The sequence below is a fragment of the Lacerta agilis genome, chromosome 12 (assembly GCF_009819535.1).
Source record: "Lacerta agilis isolate rLacAgi1 chromosome 12, rLacAgi1.pri, whole genome shotgun sequence".
Classification (NCBI taxonomy): domain Eukaryota; kingdom Metazoa; phylum Chordata; class Lepidosauria; order Squamata; family Lacertidae; genus Lacerta; species Lacerta agilis.
This window is the reverse complement of record NC_046323.1, coordinates 21323648-21341057: the sequence shown is the minus strand read 5'-3', so window position 1 is coordinate 21341057 and position 17410 is coordinate 21323648. Positions and strand designations below refer to the sequence as shown.

Below are 17410 nucleotides of genomic sequence, written 5' to 3'. Positions count from 1 at the left end.
CCAACCCCCTTGACTTATCCAAGGAGGACTTAAGGCTGCCCAAACTTTCTCAATCTACAACAATGTTCGCAGAGGATAACAAACTATGGCACATGCCTCTGACGACCCATTTAATCTTATAATCTTACCTGTTAATTAAAGTCATTAATTAACAAGGAGTTTAATCCCATTCAACACAGAGAGACTTACTACCGAGTAAACGTATTTAGCCTCGCATTTATTTGAATGTGGCTTTTGTTTGGCCTTAATACATTTAAGACTGGGGTGTTAAGCCTCTCACCTTGAAGTATGTTGGAGATCTTGCTGATTATAGTTACAGCTCCATCCACAAACCACTTACAGCAAACGAATCGCATTTAAACCGACCCCCCCGCCCATATATATATATATATATATATATATATATATATATATATATATATATATATATATATATATTGCTATCCTGCTAAATCGGAATGAGTGTCTTTCAGCTTTCAGCGCAACTGGCACCCCATCCTAAATACTTCAGAGCCAGTGAGACACCCCTACCTTCCCAAGTGAGTGCGTTTAGGATTGCAACAAGGGCGCTGTCCAAACCTTACCGACTCAGAGCCAAACCGAAATTGTTGAGCTTAATGTCTAATAATTTCACGAAGATTTACTGAGAGGAGGCATGGAAATAAAGAACGCATCTGGAGTAATTAAAACGTAACATTTCCACAGTAAGTAAAATGTGCTACTCACGGCGGTTCTGTCCATGGAGTTCCTCAGCATAACATGGTTTTCTAGTCCTCCTCAGAAATAATACCCTGGTCTTTGTACTGGAAACAGATCCTAGATTTTTATTTTTTATTTTTTGCTTACTTGTTTACATTCACCCCTCCTTCCATCCCCATTTACGCTCCTTCAACCCAACCCTTTCTCTTGAAATTATTAAGGGGGGAGGGAGTGTGTACTTGCCTTTGTGCGTTTTGTTGTTTTGCTTCTCTACAAAAACCCTCAAAAATGCCCATAAATTCTTTACCAGACTGGAAACATTGATTGAAGGTTCATTACAGCGCAACCAACATTCTTTGAAAATAAGGGTAATAGAGTTGCCAGGGATGGTTTAGCGGTCATTTGATATTACTTAACAAACAGATTTTCTGACTGCAAAAAAGATTACTTATGTTAAATGACTGCACAAAAATGCAAGAGAAACCGACGTCCACAACACATTCCTGATTATATTTCATAAAAGGAGACAGAAAGTGGATCTGAACCTACTGGCAGATCTCTGATTTACAGCAGATCAGCAAAAATTTCTGACACCCAACTGTGTATTAATGGCAACAACCAATATGACTTGTTTTATCCAAATTAAGGGATTGAAATGAAGACAATTACCTAGGCAGGGACTTTTGTATAAAGGGGCTCAAAGTCACCTTGTTGAATAATTCTGTGGTTGTTTTTTTTTTTGGGGGGGGGGGGTTGCAGATGGCTCTGGTTGGTAGATCTTGGGCAAAACAAACAAACAAAGTAGATCCAAAAAGCCTGAAGCCCGCCCGCCTCTGCACTACAAATAGCTGCTCCGTCGCTTGAAATTTGAATAAGCTGCCGGTCCTGTGGAAGGCGAGGAAAAAAAGAATTATATATAGGATAGTGATTGAAATAAATTATCATTAAGGACAATAAGAATGGAAAGTACTTAGGACATCAATCAAACTGCTTGCCTGTCTATCAGTATTGCCACCAATTCTCGAGTTCAAACCAGATGGCCCGAATGACTCGAAATCAAATAGTGTTTTATAAAGGGGGGTAGGTGGAATATGTTAATCAGAACAAGTGGCCTAATATTCACGAATGGGTTTTGAACGTCCTTATCTTGCAAGCACAACTTTCGAATCGTCCGATCTGTAAATAATGAAATAAAGAATTTCCCGGGAATGAGAGAGGAGGGAATTGTGAGTCTTCTTCGCACTTTTCAGCTGTCGTGGATCAAAGGTGCAGTACCCCCCTCCCCCCCCAAAAAATATTCAAATCAGATCGAAAGGTTACTTAACTCTCCCACTGAGGAACCCAAAAGAAACGCAGCTTTGCAGTTGGATCATCCGCCATCTCCCTTTTCACACTTGCCTCTCGCATCCATCCCAAGCGCTTGTTACACCTGGTACATCTCTCATCTCTCCCCTCCCTTCTCCGACCCCCTCCACCCCCCACCCCCACCCCGCCTCCCCTTTAACTCTTCTCTCCGGCTCTTCCTTTCATCTTCCTCGCCGGCAGACGTTTCTATTTATCCCCCCGGCAATCAAGTGAGTGGCGTCACCAGAGGTACTGTAATGACGATTGCACCATTAAGGGATGACAGCTTTAGAAAGAAGAGGGCAATGGTGAGATCCCTCCCAGAGCCGCCGCTGCACAGTGGAGCGTTCGCATCACAAGGTCACCCCCCGGCTCACCACCGCTCGCGGCTCCCTCTCTCTCTCTCTCTCTCTTTCTGCATTGGCAGGAGAGGGTCTGCTGGGAAGAAGGGGTGGGGTGGCCCAGGGGGGGGGGGGGAGGGAGAGAAGGCGCAAGAGGGTGGATGGGGCTTGGGGTGGGGTGGGGTGGGGGAGAGGAGAATCCGGACTTTATTTAAAAGACCAGCACAATGGAAACTAGGAAGGAGATGGTGATGTTTCTGGAAGGAGGTCAACTTGGCTCCCTGGCAGTAGCCAAGAGGGCACCCAGCTTGGCAGAGGCCGTGGGAAGCCCCGGTCCAGAGCCGCAGGACAAGATGATTCATAGAGGCTGCCACAGCCCTAGGTCTGGACCCTTACCCTCCCGGGAAAGAGGAGGAGGAAGGGTGGAAGAGGAGGATGAAGAGGAGGAGGAAGAGGAAGAGGAGGTGGAAGTGCTCCCGGCGACAGGGACGGTCCCGGAGAGCCGGTCCGCGGCGGCCGCGCTTCTCTCCGCCGGGCAGCAGCCCCCGCTCAACCGCCTGGCCGCCAAAGGCCAGCAGAGCAGCTCGGACACAGAGTCGGATTTCTACGAGGAGATCGAGGTCAGCTGCACCCCGGACTGCGCCACGGGCAACGCGGAATACCACCAGCACGGCAAAGGTACCCCAACCCCTCCATTTCTCTCCCCACCCCCCGCCTCCCAGTCTCTGGTCCTGGGGCTCAGGCCGGCCGGGTTGCCTCCCAGGACGGGCCATCCCATCTGCCTTGGAGCTTAGGAGCAGAAAGTCAGCGCCTGGTACTGGAAAGCAGTCTGCGTCTCTGCTTTCCAACCCGATCCCCAAAGTGCTTAAGGGCTAGTGGGGGGGCTGTCGGGGAGGCAGCCTGCCATATACCATCTGATCTGGCTTAAAGGCTTTGATGATGTTTGCTGCCTCGGTTTGGATTGCCCCCCCCTACACACACACACACACACACACACACTCCCTTTTCCAGGATCCGTAGAGCCATGGCTTGGGGGTCCCCTGGTATCTCTAATTGCCCGCAGAGAGACATCTGCAATAACCCACACACATCTCCCGCTTTGAAGTCTAACGACGTGTTAATGGGGGACATGAAATCGCATCCTCGCTGCAACAGAGAATTATGACCTTTGCAGATTTCCCTCCTGCAGCCCAGACTTTTATTGTAATGAATTCTCCCAGAAGCTTTTCCTGTTCCAGGGCATAGCAAGACCCCCCCTCCCCGCCCCCCATCCTTGCGCCCACACCTAGCCAGGATTATAGTACTCTGGGCTCCCAGCTTCCCACCCCCAAGGAAGGAGGAAAGAAGGCGAACTTGCTGGGATTTTTGGCAAGATCAAAAGAAAAACCCCGCGCCTGCTGGTCAGGCTTGCAAGTTGCTCTTTGGGGCTGTGGGCGCGCGCGCCTTCCCCCTGGCAGAGATGCAGCGTGCCTGCGGGAGCAGCCACAAGAAAAAAAAGGACAGTAAAAAGGGGGGAGCGGCTGACGCCCCCGCTTGCCCAGCGCCCAATACTCCAGGTCCTTTACTTTGCACATAGGTTCGATGTCCCAATTGCCTTGTCACTTCCGTGTCTCGGTGGCGCCAGCTCGGAAATGGTCCCAGGGCTTTAATTGCCTTCAGTCTTATTCAGGGCACAATGAGAACTGGCTGCATTTGAAAGCACACACACACACAGGCCGAGACCACGGACTCTTTCTCGCCACCCCCTCCGCCCATCACTCGCACCCCCCACCCCTTCAGCCTCAGAGCCCCCTAAATATCTTCTGGGAAAGTGTTGGAATGAGGGAAAGCTCTGGTTTTTGCCCCGGAGGTTTCTTTCATCTCCATTGCCAGAAGGAAGAAGGGTGTTTTTGTTGTTGTTGCGGGGAGAGGGTGGGGGCCATTACACAAGAAAGGTGACTCCGCCATCTCACTTGCCAGTTATGGTCATGTATGGCAAAGGACGGTTATCAGAGGCAAACAAATGGAGGGGAGGGGAGCTATCGCCTTGGCAAGTACTTCCCTCTGCGCGCCTCAGAGATGGACGCTAAGGACCCCCATAGCATTTGGAGGATCTCCTTTGTATTGCACAGAAGGCAAACATCACCTGGTGGTGTCAGAGAGGTTTCTTAACATCTTTATCCTATCTACGTTGTATTGAAAGTCCATTCCCCTGTGATCACTGTCCTGAGGGATTTGTTCGTTTCAGGTCTCTCTCTGTGTGGCGTGGACCCTTTCTAGAGGCTCTCTAGAAAGGCTGTCCGCGTTGGTTTGTCGCAGGCCAAACAACAACAACAACAACAAAGAGGCACCTAGACGTCGAACAGATTTATTATAGCACAAACTTTAGTGTAACTACAGCCTACTTCAGCAGATGATTTGGGGGATTTCACATGCTACTCCAGTGGTAGGATTAAAAAAACACACAAAAGCAGTAGGCTTCGAAAGAGGCCTCTTTGATACTTATTTCCCTCCTCCCAGTTATTTCCCACTGCAGGTGCTGGGGGAAATGAGCCAAAGAAAAAAGCTCTCCTTACTTGCTGCTTCTACCCCATTCCCAGTGACTAGGGATGCTGAAGCGTTTGCATGGAAGCCGGTGTGCATTCCTTAGATCTTAATAACATCTGGGATTACGATCAGAAATCTATTGGCTTCTGCTCAATGCGATGTCAATTCCATTGAAATTCACGCGATATAATAATAATAATAATAATAATAATAATAATAATAATAATAATAATAATAATAATAATAATAATAATAAACAAACGTGTCCGGGTGTAGCAGCACAGTTTGGCCAGCGCTTTTCAATGTAAATTATGTCAGTGCGCCTGGGGGGGGGGATGCGGCCTTGTAATCCAGATGCTAAACACAAAAGGAAATGCGATTGGCTTTCAGCGAATTTTACCGAAGGAGTAAACCTCGACGCGCAGAGCGATCCTAGGCATGTTTGCTCCAAATAAGGCTCTATTATGGCCAGTAGGGCTTACTGTCGGGTAAGTGGGGAAGAGGATTTGCACCCTTAATACAAAAAAAGAGAAAGGAACCAGATTGCCATCCAGGAGCTAAATACTTTGGGTAGTCATACCTAAACACCTGCTTAATAATAATAATAATAATAATAATTTTAACTAATTTCATGGGGCCTTCCATGGTTCTATGACATTGTTTCCAAGTAAGCCTAGTGTACACCTAAAGCCAGTCAGTCAACCCGAGCCTAGGTATATTCGCTCAAAAGAAAACCCTACGAGTTCAGTCCCACTTACCCTCATAGTAAGTGCGCAGCCCCAGGAGATAATACTTCCCATAGAGTCCTACTGACAGAGGAGTTACTCCTGAGTAAAGGTGTCTAGGACTGGGCTGCCCATCTATTTAAATCCTAATAAGGTAACTAGGCTGTTGATCTCACTAGTCTTTCGGATCTCTCCAGTTATTCGGTTACTAAATATGGGCTAGTTTGTGTTCGTAGGCATCCAGCCCCAGTTCTCAGGGGCTCCAAACTGGGAGGGAGAAAGTGGACAAACAGAAATTAAGCGGGGGGAGGAAACACAGGTTGGCAGAGCCCCGCTGCCTTTCTCTCTCTCTCGATGTCTTCCTCTTGACTTGCCCTTGCAGGACACTGCTCGGAGACCTCCGCGGGCAGCCCCAGCAGCGGAGGGGACCCCCCTAAAGGCAGCGGGGGCAGCGGCGGAGGGGGCTCTCAAGGATCGCTGGCCTGCAGCGCCAGCGATCAAATGCGCCGGTACCGCACGGCCTTCACCCGGGAGCAGATAGCACGGCTGGAGAAGGAGTTCTACCGGGAGAACTACGTCTCCAGGCCCAGGAGGTGCGAACTGGCGGCCGCCTTAAACCTCCCAGAAACCACCATCAAGGTAGGATGGCAAGCGGGGATCTCAAGGTTCCAGCACAATGTCACGCATGTACAGTCTGCCCAACGGCCGAGACGTCCTCCCCACCCCTTGCTTACAGCTAAGCCGCAAAGTTCCCCTGCGGTGGACTTCCGGCCATGGCTCCCCTGCGCTGATTTAAGTGCGATAGCAGTTTACTGGAGCTGCCATTAAAGAGCTTTTAAGGCAGGGTGATTACCCCCTTTCACCCTTTCCATGCGTGCAAATTGGAGATCCCAATCCGCATAGCTTGTCAGTTTCACTGAAACCTGCTCGCGTTCTTTGCTCAATGGGCTTATTTCTGTGTACTTTGGGGAGAGACGTGCAACTCGGACAGCGCGGCCCGATCTATACATGCTTGCTCAGAAGTAAGTTCCATTGAGTTCAACGGCGCGTAGGACGAAAGCTTCTAAGTGTGCATAGCATTGCAGTTTACCCACCACTTATTTCGGAGTCCCCTGAAATTAATCCAAGAGCAGCTTTTAACCACGGTCGACTGAAACGTCCCCAACTCGCGAGCAGCCTTGCTCACGATTTCGAGATGTTTCAAAATTGGTCCCCCATAGAGCTGCTATGCTACTGATCCTTTTGGGTTCCCCTCCTCCCCGAGTAAAATGGTTGCTTCCAACTTTGGCAACTGAAACAAATGGCGCTTACTCCCAGGTAAATAAATACAGAATGGGATCTGACTTGAGTGGGATTAAATAGGATGGAAGCACTGCTGCGCCTTGGATATCTTGTGGACCAGGTTGTCTCCAGAACAAGGAAAACCCAAAAGAAAATCTAAGACTGCATTCTATGCACGCTTATTTGGGACTAAGATCCTTTGAAGTCGATGGGACTTCCGTCAGTGCAAACAGCCACAGAATTTCGCTGCGCTTTCCCCCTTCCTTCATCTCATAGCTCCTAGGGAGCCTGCGCGTCTGTTTCAGTTTATAAGCACTGCATAGTCTAAGGATGGCAGACTATTTGCGGACGCAGCTACTGGCACAAAAGAAATTTCACACCCGAAGGCTGTCAAAGGATACAAGTTGGTTTCATCTGGAAGCAGTGAGGCTCCTTTCAATTTCAGCGGATGTGGCTTGCACCCGTCTCCTCATATAGCTCCAAGCATACTGGATGCATGTTGCAAAGGCTGGAAAGCGGGCAGGACAGGAGAGGCAGACGGGAATGCAGCAGGAAGGCAGTTCTGTAGCAATGAAAATAGCAGTGTAGTAAAAAATAATCATAGTCACCGTGAAACTCCATCATTGGATGTAGTTGATCAAGCTCACAGACACCCCACACGCAGACTTTTTATTTTATTTATATTTAAATCTATACGCCGGGGAATGCCAAGAGGGCTACCTGCCCCTCCACCCCGCCGTTGGAAGGGCGATTCTGCAAGTGGATGCTGAAAACCAGTTAATATTGCGAGATTAAACGATAGTGCTGTGTTGCAACAAAACTCACGAGGCCTTTGGTGGATTGCTAAATACCACCCAGGCTCTAGGTTTTATTGTGGTCCTTTTGTCCATTGGTCAACACACAATCCCAGGCCCAGTTAGGCAAGCCAGGGGGGTCTTCCAAGTTCCTGCTGTAACCCCAGACCCGTTGAGCCGGAACTCTGACCGCACAGAGTTCTCCGAGGCCAAGTGAGCTTGCTTAAGCGTGCAGCCTCCCTCCAGAGCATAAACGGTGCGCGCGTGAGGATCGCAGTCTTGCTCCGTCTTCTTGGGGGAATTTTAAGAGCTTCCTGTGGTTCTTCTGTCTGTCTCTCTGCCAGGTGTGGTTCCAGAACCGGCGGATGAAGGACAAGAGGCAGCGCTTGGCCATGACTTGGCCCCACCCGGCAGACCCGGCTTTCTACACCTACATGATGAGCCACGCGGCGGCCACCGGCAACCTGCCCTACCCGTTCCCGTCACACCTGCCGCTCCCTTACTACTCCCACATGGGTCTGGGGGCCACCTCGGCTTCTGCTGCGGCCGCCGCCCCCTTCAGCTCCCCACTGAGACCTCTCGACACCTTCCGGGTCCTCTCTCACCCCTACCCCAGACCAGAACTTCTGTGCGCCTTCAGACACCCTTCCCTCTACGCCGGCCCAACGCACGGACTGAGCGGCGCCGGAGGGAGCCCTTGCTCGTGTCTGGCTTGCCACGGGAGCCAGGCCAACGGGCTGCCTCAAAGGCCTTCGGGTTCGGACTTTAGCTGCTCCGCCACCACCAGGACTGACTCGTTCCTCACCTTCACGCCCTCGGTGCTGAGCAAGGCCTCCTCGGTCTCCTTGGATCAGCGGGAAGAAGTCCCTTTGACCAGATAAAAAGCTTCATCTCAGGTTTCTCTGCTCTCCCCTACCCCACCCGACCTCACCCCACCCCACTCCTCAACTCTTGTCCAGAGACACCATCCCTCACCCCAGCCGGTCAAAGAACTCCCATAGCGTGTTTATTTAATTGCGGGCAGTGGACGCCAATGGAACACTGACAGAGGAAGGAAACGGAACTGTGAAATATAATTTTAACAAAAACGAAACAAAAATGGAAGGATTTCTGTTTCGTTCTTCTCTGTGGAAAAAGTACCAGAGTTGCAACTGATTGGTGGGCGGGCGGGGGACGACTTTGCCAAGTGACGCGTCTACACGAAGGCGAAAGGAAGGAAGAAGATGTGATTTTGCACCACAGGGGAAAATAATCGAGAACTTTGGTCTCCGAAGGACTTTTTTTCTCCAGCCTAAGAGGGCAGGATGCCCACCAACTGCGGCATCGATAGCTTATGCATAACCTTGTATGTGACTAAAAAGGGAAATACTTGAAAGGAAGAAATTGTCGATCCTAACGAATAATGTATGCCTGATGAAAGTAAAGGTTTATTCTTTGCCAGATTAAAAAGAGAAAGTGAAGGGCCTTTGTTGGATTTGCCATGTCAGAGTGTCATCCCCATTATTTCTGACTATCATCATAATCATAATCATTATTAGGTTATTTGGCTTCAGAAAAACACCAACAAAACTCAACAGAACTCGCTATACATTTTTTGTGTGCCTTTTTCTTTCTCCAGCTCAGAAATGCTGGCTTTCCGGAGAGATACCCCCACCCCAACCTCCCTTTTACCCTGAAAGGAAAGGGGGAAAGTGCGATCTTTTGTGTCTTGCCAACTGAGATGGGGCGGGGCGTGTGTGTGTGTGTGTGTGTGTGAGAGAGAGAGAGAGAGAGAGAGAGAGAGAGAGAGAGAGAGAGAGAGAGAGTAAAGGGAAGGGGCTGGCGAGCGAAATTGTCAGAGGGAAGCCCAGAAGGGTCATAGCTATTTGTCCTTTAAAAGAACAGCATCGCATTGTCAGTTTCTGAATTGTGACCACACCGGCGAAATTAGCAAGTGATGTATAATGTAGCGGAAGGTGCTGGTTTTCTCCACCACCTACCTTCCTTCCTTCCTTCCTTCCTTCCTTCCTTCCTTCCTTCCTTCCTTCCTTCCTTCCCTTCTTTAATGTGTCGGCTGCAAGAGTATTCTCAGCACAGAGACCGTGCGCCTGCCAAACGCTAACAAGCCGCCAAGGGAAGAGATTAAGTGACAGGGAGCAGAACTCTTCTCTTCACGCAATCACTGGTCTGCAAATTAAAGCCGAGCCGCTTTCTGCCTCTCCTTCCTGGTTCACCTTCAGTTCTCCCGTTGCCTTCCACGCCACCACAACCCCCCCCACTCGCTCTCCCCCCCTTCTCATTTTTATTCGCTGCCTTTGAGTTTGGAACTGAGCTTTTGTTCATCTTCCTTGTACTTGTCTTTCGCATTTCGTTCTCCTTGTAGTTGTCTCTCGACGCTCCTTAGGCATAATCGCCTCGCCTCACTCCCCCAGCCCCCTTCTTCCACAACCTTAAGTAGAATAAGTTCCTTGTAGCAGAAGCTGTTGGTATTATTATTATTATTATTATTAACCCGAAGTATAGCAACCACAATTTAATTAAGAAAAACTTCCCTCCCTCCATTAAACTGGGCTAGTCATGTCTCCCTACCTTCAATTGCTTAATCTGCCATTTCAAACAATGAAGGCACCAAATTTAACTCACTGGTGTCTTTTACCAAGTCACAATTTCGAACATCTTTCGGCAGGGTATTATTATTAATACTGTTATTATTTATCATATATTTAAAATCCTTTCTTGAAGTTTCCACGTGCCCAATTTATATTTTCATTCCGATTGCAATGGAAATAAACTGTGACTGGAGGGAATGGCTAGGAGGAAAGATGTTTTTGACATACTTGCTTGTGTGTTAAATCTCACGTGAGTGTGTGTGTGAAGAGGGAACTGAGTTGTCGCGATCTGCAGTCCAAATCCACAGCTAAATTAAGACGCAGCGTAGGAATTATTGGCTTTTTGAAGCGGGCCCAAAGTTTGCTTAAATGGCAAGCAACTTCAAAGGAAATCGGTGGTAGTTGTGGTGTGTTCATTCCAAACTGTGTTCATGCCGGCCTGAGATCGAAGTATGAGATTGTTGATGGCGATGAGACTTAATTCGGAAAAGTTCGCCTTAGCAAGAGCAGCTCTGAAATGAATGAGTAAGAATTGCTCGGGTCAAGGGGAAACAGAAGCGCGGAACTCCCATTCATTTCAACGGGATTCGCCGTATGTCAGAAGAACTTCTCTAGAAGGCTCTGTTCTTTCTATGGTTAGGACAAAGGGTTAAAACAACCTAGGTTCCTACGCTAATTGGTCTCTCAAGAAGAAGAAGTATGAGCCTTCATTTCAAAACGTTGCTTGTCATTTAAAAAGTTGCTGACCCTGGAGAGTTAATAAATAAATAAATTTAGGAGTTGAAATGCGATTCCCTCAAAGCAAAGTAAAATAAAAGAACTGGCTGATTTCCACAGAAATGTCAGCTATGAGAGTGATACATATCTCCTTGATATTGTCCCTATTATTATGGACTGATACACCATAAACGAATAAACATGCAAACAAGAATATTGCAATAGGGACATTAAAGTTTCTATAGAAACCATAGACAGATTTACTTGGAAATAAGTCCCACTGAATTTCAATGGGACTCACTCTGAGAAAAGACGTTGAGGTTTAGGTGTGTGTGTAAAATGTCTACTGAAAACTGATCACCACCTCTCACGTGACAAAAATAATGCAAGCGAGCGAACAATGTCTAATTTTGGAAATGTTGAAGCAGCCCATTGTGCAGAGATCATAAGAACTCGGCTTTGAGTGGATGCCTCCCGGTGACTCAGGTCGCCTCGAAAAGAGAAGGAAGCGGTTTCCCACCTTTTGGGTGGGATGGAAACTCGCGGCTGTCAGGATTCACACCTACATTGAAGTCTTCGCCTGGCTAGATCGCCTATTGGCTTCCAATTGTCCCTTTCTCCTGTTGTTGTTGAAATCCATGGCAAAAATGCTAGTCAGTCCTCGGAGGATACTCACAGGCTTTGGTCGCGTGTCTCTAGAGCGGTGTGTTCCTAATCCGACGGTGGGCAGGGGCTTAAGAGCATTTATTAGAGCTAAATTCTGTATAAATCAATGCACATGCCCCACTAAGAGGTCAATGACTTGCCATTGCAAGCCCAATCCTAAGAAAATACAATTTAGCAGTCCATAGGAGGACAGCGTCAATGTCCACCCCTCTTCTTACGAAGGCAACCTCCTCTGGGAGTAATGAATAGAAGAAAACCACGCAACAGCGAATCATGAGTACTGATCTACCATGATTTCGCCTTCAGCACATCGTGGTTGCAATGATGGTCCCAAAGGAAATGACGAATTAAAAATAGATCAAACGATATTTTTATCTTATTTAACAAAAAAATGTATACACCACTTGTGATTGTGGTGAAACCTCTATGGGGTTTATAGGAAACATGACAAGATATATTTTGCTTTCCCAGCTTAGGCTGATGGATGTAGGCTTTCGAGGATCACTGAACTCTTCGGCACAGTGTTTCTCCATTTCTTTCTACAGGCGTATGGAAATCTCAGGGGGGAACTGAGGTTCACAGGATTGCAAGCCTACACGTATGAATCCTTTTGCATGTCTGCTCAGCGCACCCCTTTCTCAGAAAGAAGTCCTACTGAGTTCAGTGGACTTACTGCCAAGTGAGTGCGCTGAGGATGGCATACTCGGGACTGTTTCAGATGGTAATCGGCAGATAAAAAGCGCCGCAATGTCATACATGAGCCCTTATCAAGCAGCATCCTAAACGCTGCTGAGTTTTTGATTAAGACAATTAAGGACACAGATCACATTTGCTTCCAAACATGCTAGTCTTTTGATGGGAGCATGAAACGGGGACAGGAAAGTTGTAGAGTTAGGATCTTGCCCAAAGCCTCAAACACAGGAGAATTCTTTAGAGTTTGTGATCTTGCTTAGGTAAACCTGGCGTCAATGTTGCAATGCTGGATTAACACTACAACGCCAAATACTGGGTGCCCTCCGCGAGCATCTGCTGGCGAGTTTCACATCCTTGGTTAAAAACGGAGAGGGAGAGGGAGGCTGCCCTCCCCCTCCCCCTGTTCTCCCCCTCCTTCATTCAAGCTCTCCCACCCACCACCCCATCTAGTCTCTCTCCACTATCCCGTTGGGAGCCATTGTCTTTCAAATGGGGCTTTCTCTGGCGGATCCCGGCGTAGCACAAAGATGATAGTGAATTTTTCCCCCCGTGATTCGGTCATAGGGCAGAGATTGCCTGCGACAGGTAAATAGGCTGCGAGGTTGCGGTAATGCCAGGCGTATTTTCAGTTTAATAGGGAGGGAAAATGAGGTGTCTGGAGCAATATTGGAAAGTACAAGATCGATGATCCGTCCTCGTGTCCAATCAGCAGCCTTTAATTGACTGTATTTTCTAGGTAATTGAGCCACTCTGCCTCTAAATTGAAGTGGAAGATATAACAATACATCTTGCTGGGAGGAATTACTCATTACTTCATAATGAAATTTTCCTTTTTGCTATGGAGTGGGTGGGCTGAGCGCTCTCTCGCACTCTTCTCCTTTTTCTTGCATTCTCTCTCTCTCTCTCTCTCTCTCTCTCTCTCTCTCTCTCTCTCTCTCTCTCTCTCTCTCTCTCTCTCACACACACACACACACACACACACACTAACACCGGGGCTGCAGTTTGGTCATAGCTACGTGGACGTAAATGTTCAAAGGATAGGAAACAGAAAATAGGTGGGGAAGCGGGTCGGGAAAATGAGGGTCCCCAAACCCTAGTGGAATCAATGACTTCAATAAACATTGGCGCAAGTCATTCTCTATGAAGCAGAAAGGGATGGGAAAGGAAGTCAAGAGAGAGTAACAAAGAAGATCTGGGGCTTATAGCCAACTCTCCTCCTAGGTCTAAAAACCCATGCAAGCGCCCCAGGAAACTGGGAGTTAAATCTGCTTGGTTTCAGTGGGGCTTGCTTCCAGAGGGTGCGTTTCTGAAGCCGGGCATTTTGCACACACAGAGACACACTCATGCGGGAGGGAGGGAGGATGGGAAGAAAGAGCACCCAGCACCAGGCTGCCTGCTTGCCTCCTTGCCTGCCTTCCTCGTCAACAGCAAACGCCAGTTGTCTGCGGGCCCCTCCGAGGTGCCACTTTCCATCCAGCCCAATTCGGCTCCAACAGGCCGGCGGCGGGTTGTTAGCGTGTGATTGATTGCCTTATTAAAGCGTGTTCTTGTAAGTGTGACCGAACGGATTGCATTGCATATGTTTGGAATAATGCTCATTTTAAGCAACTGGAGGAAGGGAGATGAGCTCGAGAGAGAGGGGTTAGCACTCCGTGATCCCACTCAGTGGGCTTGGAGCTCGCGCATTAAATTGCTCGGTTTTCTAGCAAATAATTCAACCCTTCTTTTGCATGCAGTCCTGTCTTTGGGATTCTCCCCCCCTCCACCCCCCCCAATTGTAAAGCGCTGCTCTGACAGTCACCCCGCACCATTCAGCGAAGAAAGTCTGTTGATTAAATTGGGTAGAATCTGCTATCCCTCGAGATAGTTTCTCAGCGAGGCTTCTTACTGCGGATTAGTTACCCCGTTTAGAACCTTTATCGAATCAGAATAGGTTTCCCACCCATTTAATGAATGCTCCGGGGTCAGGGAAGTGCAGCTCTTAACCTACATTGCTGAAGTGGAGCTCTTAATCCGCGTTAGCGATTGTGAACTAGAATTGCTCCGGTTTCATTGACAAGAAAATGCTGCCGCCTGCGTGCCTTGAGAAAGAGGCGTCTCCATTTATATTGCGAACCGTGGCTATAGAGCCGTATACAAATAAAACAAACAAATAAATAAATAAACAATAAAATAAAATAATAATAATAATAATAATAAATTGCTGTTGATAAAACTTTTTTATAAATTAACCTTTCTGTTTAAATCGGGTCTGCTCTGAGCTGTTTTCTTTTCCAGTTCCTAAAAACCGGTCCCTTCCCCCTCCCCAGTCTTTCATTCAGGTTTTCCGAGCCCGGCGGTTAGCTGGTTTTCCCAGACTTGCAGGAATGAAGGACGCACGTGGCTCCATTAGCTCTGCAGCGCTGGTGTTTGGCTCCATCAGAAAGCGGGTCGGGTTTTGGTGCCTATTGTTTCCCATTATTCTCTTGCTCCCGCTGGTTATATTATTTTAACTAGGCCTACTGAGTCGAGCCACCGCAAACATTAGCCACCATATGTCAAGCCAAACGCCCCAGATCCTGCCAGTAACGACAGTGTCGTCGCGGGGGTGAACACGACGTCAAGCTTAGTTGGCCTCTTCACAGCAGAATGGCTTAATCTTCTCTTTTCATTATCCACGACTGCAGATTACAAAATGGGGAAGCAGGCAAATAATCTCTCTGCCTATAGCCTTCCCTCTCCCTACTTTTGCTTCTGATCTCCACACACCCCACCAGCCTCTCACATACACACCTTAATTTGTACCTCAACCACTGTCCCGCTAGTTCACTTTCTAGGGAGCTCAAACATCCTTTCGGTCTTGAATTTCTGATCCAAAAGGTCGATTTACATTTATATTTGCGTAAACACGAGAACTGCAGATAGGAGCTTTTCTCTCTGTGCCCGCGCTTAACAGCTAGGCAAAGGTCCTTAGCACAAAACAGCAAATCTTGGGTCCGGTGGACAAATTCGTTAACCAGATCACTGGGAGAAAACGACTTAAAGGCTCAGTGGTTAAAGCACATGCTTTTCATTCAGAAGTTTCCAAGTTCAGTCTCTGGTGCCTCCTGTTAAAAGAGAAGGTGACAGAAGATTGCAGAGAGCCACTGGCTGTTAGAGGAGTAGACCGAGGACCTAAATAAATAGTAAAATAAAATAAAATAAAATAAACCTTTATTGTCACTACACCACCTGTGTGCAGTGAAATTCAGTCTTGTTCGCACTCTGTGTGCTTGTCGGAAGTCAACTGCACCACTATTTTTTTCAATTCAGCAGCCCAACAGCCCACGGATAAAAACTGTTCTTTAACCTGTTGGTGCGGCTGACTATACTTCTATATCTCCTGCCCGAAGACCCTAAGGAAATGGAGTCTCTGTTGGGCCTTCCTAACCACCTGGGTTGTATTGATTTTCCAAGTGAGGTCTTCACTAAGGCAAACTCCCAGGAATTTGAAGGAAGAGACTCTCTCCACACAGCCCCCCCATATAAAGGTAAAAGTAAAGGAACCCCTGACCATTAGGTCCAGTCGCGGACAACTCTGGGGTTGCGGCACTCATCTCGCTTTATTGGCTGAGGGAGCCAGCGTACAGCTTCTGAGTCATGTGGCCAGCATGAATAAGCCGCTTCTGGCGAACCAGAGCAGCACATGGAAATGCTGTTTACCTTCCCGCCTGAGTGGTACCTATTTATCTACTTGCACTTTGACATGCTTTCGAACTGCTTGGTTGGCAGGAGCAGGGACCAAGCAATGGGAGCTCACCCTGTCGAGGGGATTTGAACCGCCGACCTTCTGATCGGCAAACCCTAGGCTCTGTGGTTTAACCCACAGCGCCACCCGCGTCCCTCACCCCCCATATACAACAGAGTTAATTCCCCTCTCTTCCTCCGAAAGTCCAACACCATCTCCTTTGTCTTACTGATATTTAGGTGCAAGTTGTTCTCTAGGCAACATGTAGAGACTTTTTGAACCTCCTCCCTATACACTGATTCATCTCCACCTGTAATTAGACTCATTATGGTGGTATCATCTGCAAACTTAATAATTACAGTGGATGGATCAGATGAAATACAGTCGTATGTATACGATGAGTACAGGTAGGGACTCAGCACAGCACGCATTCCTGTAGGGTGCCAGTGCTGAGCTTCAGAGAGGTAGATGTAACAGGCCCAATCCTCACTATTTGTGTCCGATCCCTCAGAAAGTCTTTAATCCAATCACAGATGGTAGAAGAAAGGTCCAGGTCCACCAGCTTTTTAATAAGAATGTCTGGAAGGATGGTATTAAAAGCCAAGCTATAATCGATAAACAGCATTCTGACATAATTCCCCAGTCTCTCCAGATGACTCTCTGCAAGGTGATAAGCTGTGGCTATAGCATCATCTGTTGACCTAGTCACAAAGCACATGTTAATCACATGCCTTTCCCCAAAGAATCTTAGGAACTGTAGTTTGTTAAGGGTGCTGGGAATATTAGTTTCTTGGGAATAAACAACAGTTTCCAGGACCCTTGGTGAGAAACTTTAAAGGTATGGTGTGAATGTGATCATAGGTTATCATGGGCTAAATGCCCATTTGTTAACTACTGGTTGAACAAATGTCCTGAGCTGGTATAAAGAAACTTCTATAGGTATATGTAATGTAAATTGCTCAAGCAAATACACACATACACAGTGTCTCTCTTTGCAGTGCAACGCGAAACCCAGTTAAGCATATTAAATGGATTGATTTCAAGACTGGTTCTAAAACCCAAGGAAGAAGACCCCACTGATTTCAAGTAGAGGATTTCAAATAATGTTTTGGAGCGGTGGTCCTGTAAGTGGGATCTATTGAAATCAGGGAGTTTTCCTGACTTTCCCAAGTAAAGCACAAATAAATGAGGGGAAGAGGGACCTCAAAACGCACCGGGAATTCTTCTAGTGGGATTCTCATTGACACGCATGGGAACGAAGCAAAAAGCAAGATAAAGTGGAAGAGTTATCCAGCCAACCCTCTTTAACTATGAGTGTTGCTGAGCTTCA

General features: G+C 47.6%; 1 protein-coding gene across 1 annotated transcript; it reads left to right on the top strand.

Annotated features, from left to right (window-relative positions):
* The first annotated feature begins 2545 nt into the window (after positions 1 to 2545).
* Positions 2546 to 9196, top strand: EVX1 (even-skipped homeobox 1). Its single transcript, XM_033165863.1, has 3 exons — positions 2546 to 3062; positions 6018 to 6274; positions 8055 to 9196. The coding sequence occupies exons 1-3, from the start codon at positions 2612 to 2614 to the stop codon at positions 8589 to 8591; spliced, it is 1245 nt and encodes a 414-aa protein (XP_033021754.1). The 5' UTR covers positions 2546 to 2611; the 3' UTR covers positions 8592 to 9196.
* Positions 9197 to 17410: the final 8214 nt, after the last annotated feature.

Bases quoted from the DNA above. Each gene is read 5' to 3' on its own strand.
- EVX1 (XM_033165863.1), top strand. From the start codon at position 2,612: ATGGAAACTAGGAAGGAGATGGTGATGTTTCTGGAAGGAGGTCAACTT. The intron at 3,063-6,017 runs GTACCCCAACCC...TTGCCCTTGCAG, and splicing joins ATACCACCAGCACGGCAAAG to GACACTGCTCGGAGACCTCC. The intron at 6,275-8,054 runs GTAGGATGGCAA...TCTCTCTGCCAG, and splicing joins TCCCAGAAACCACCATCAAG to GTGTGGTTCCAGAACCGGCG.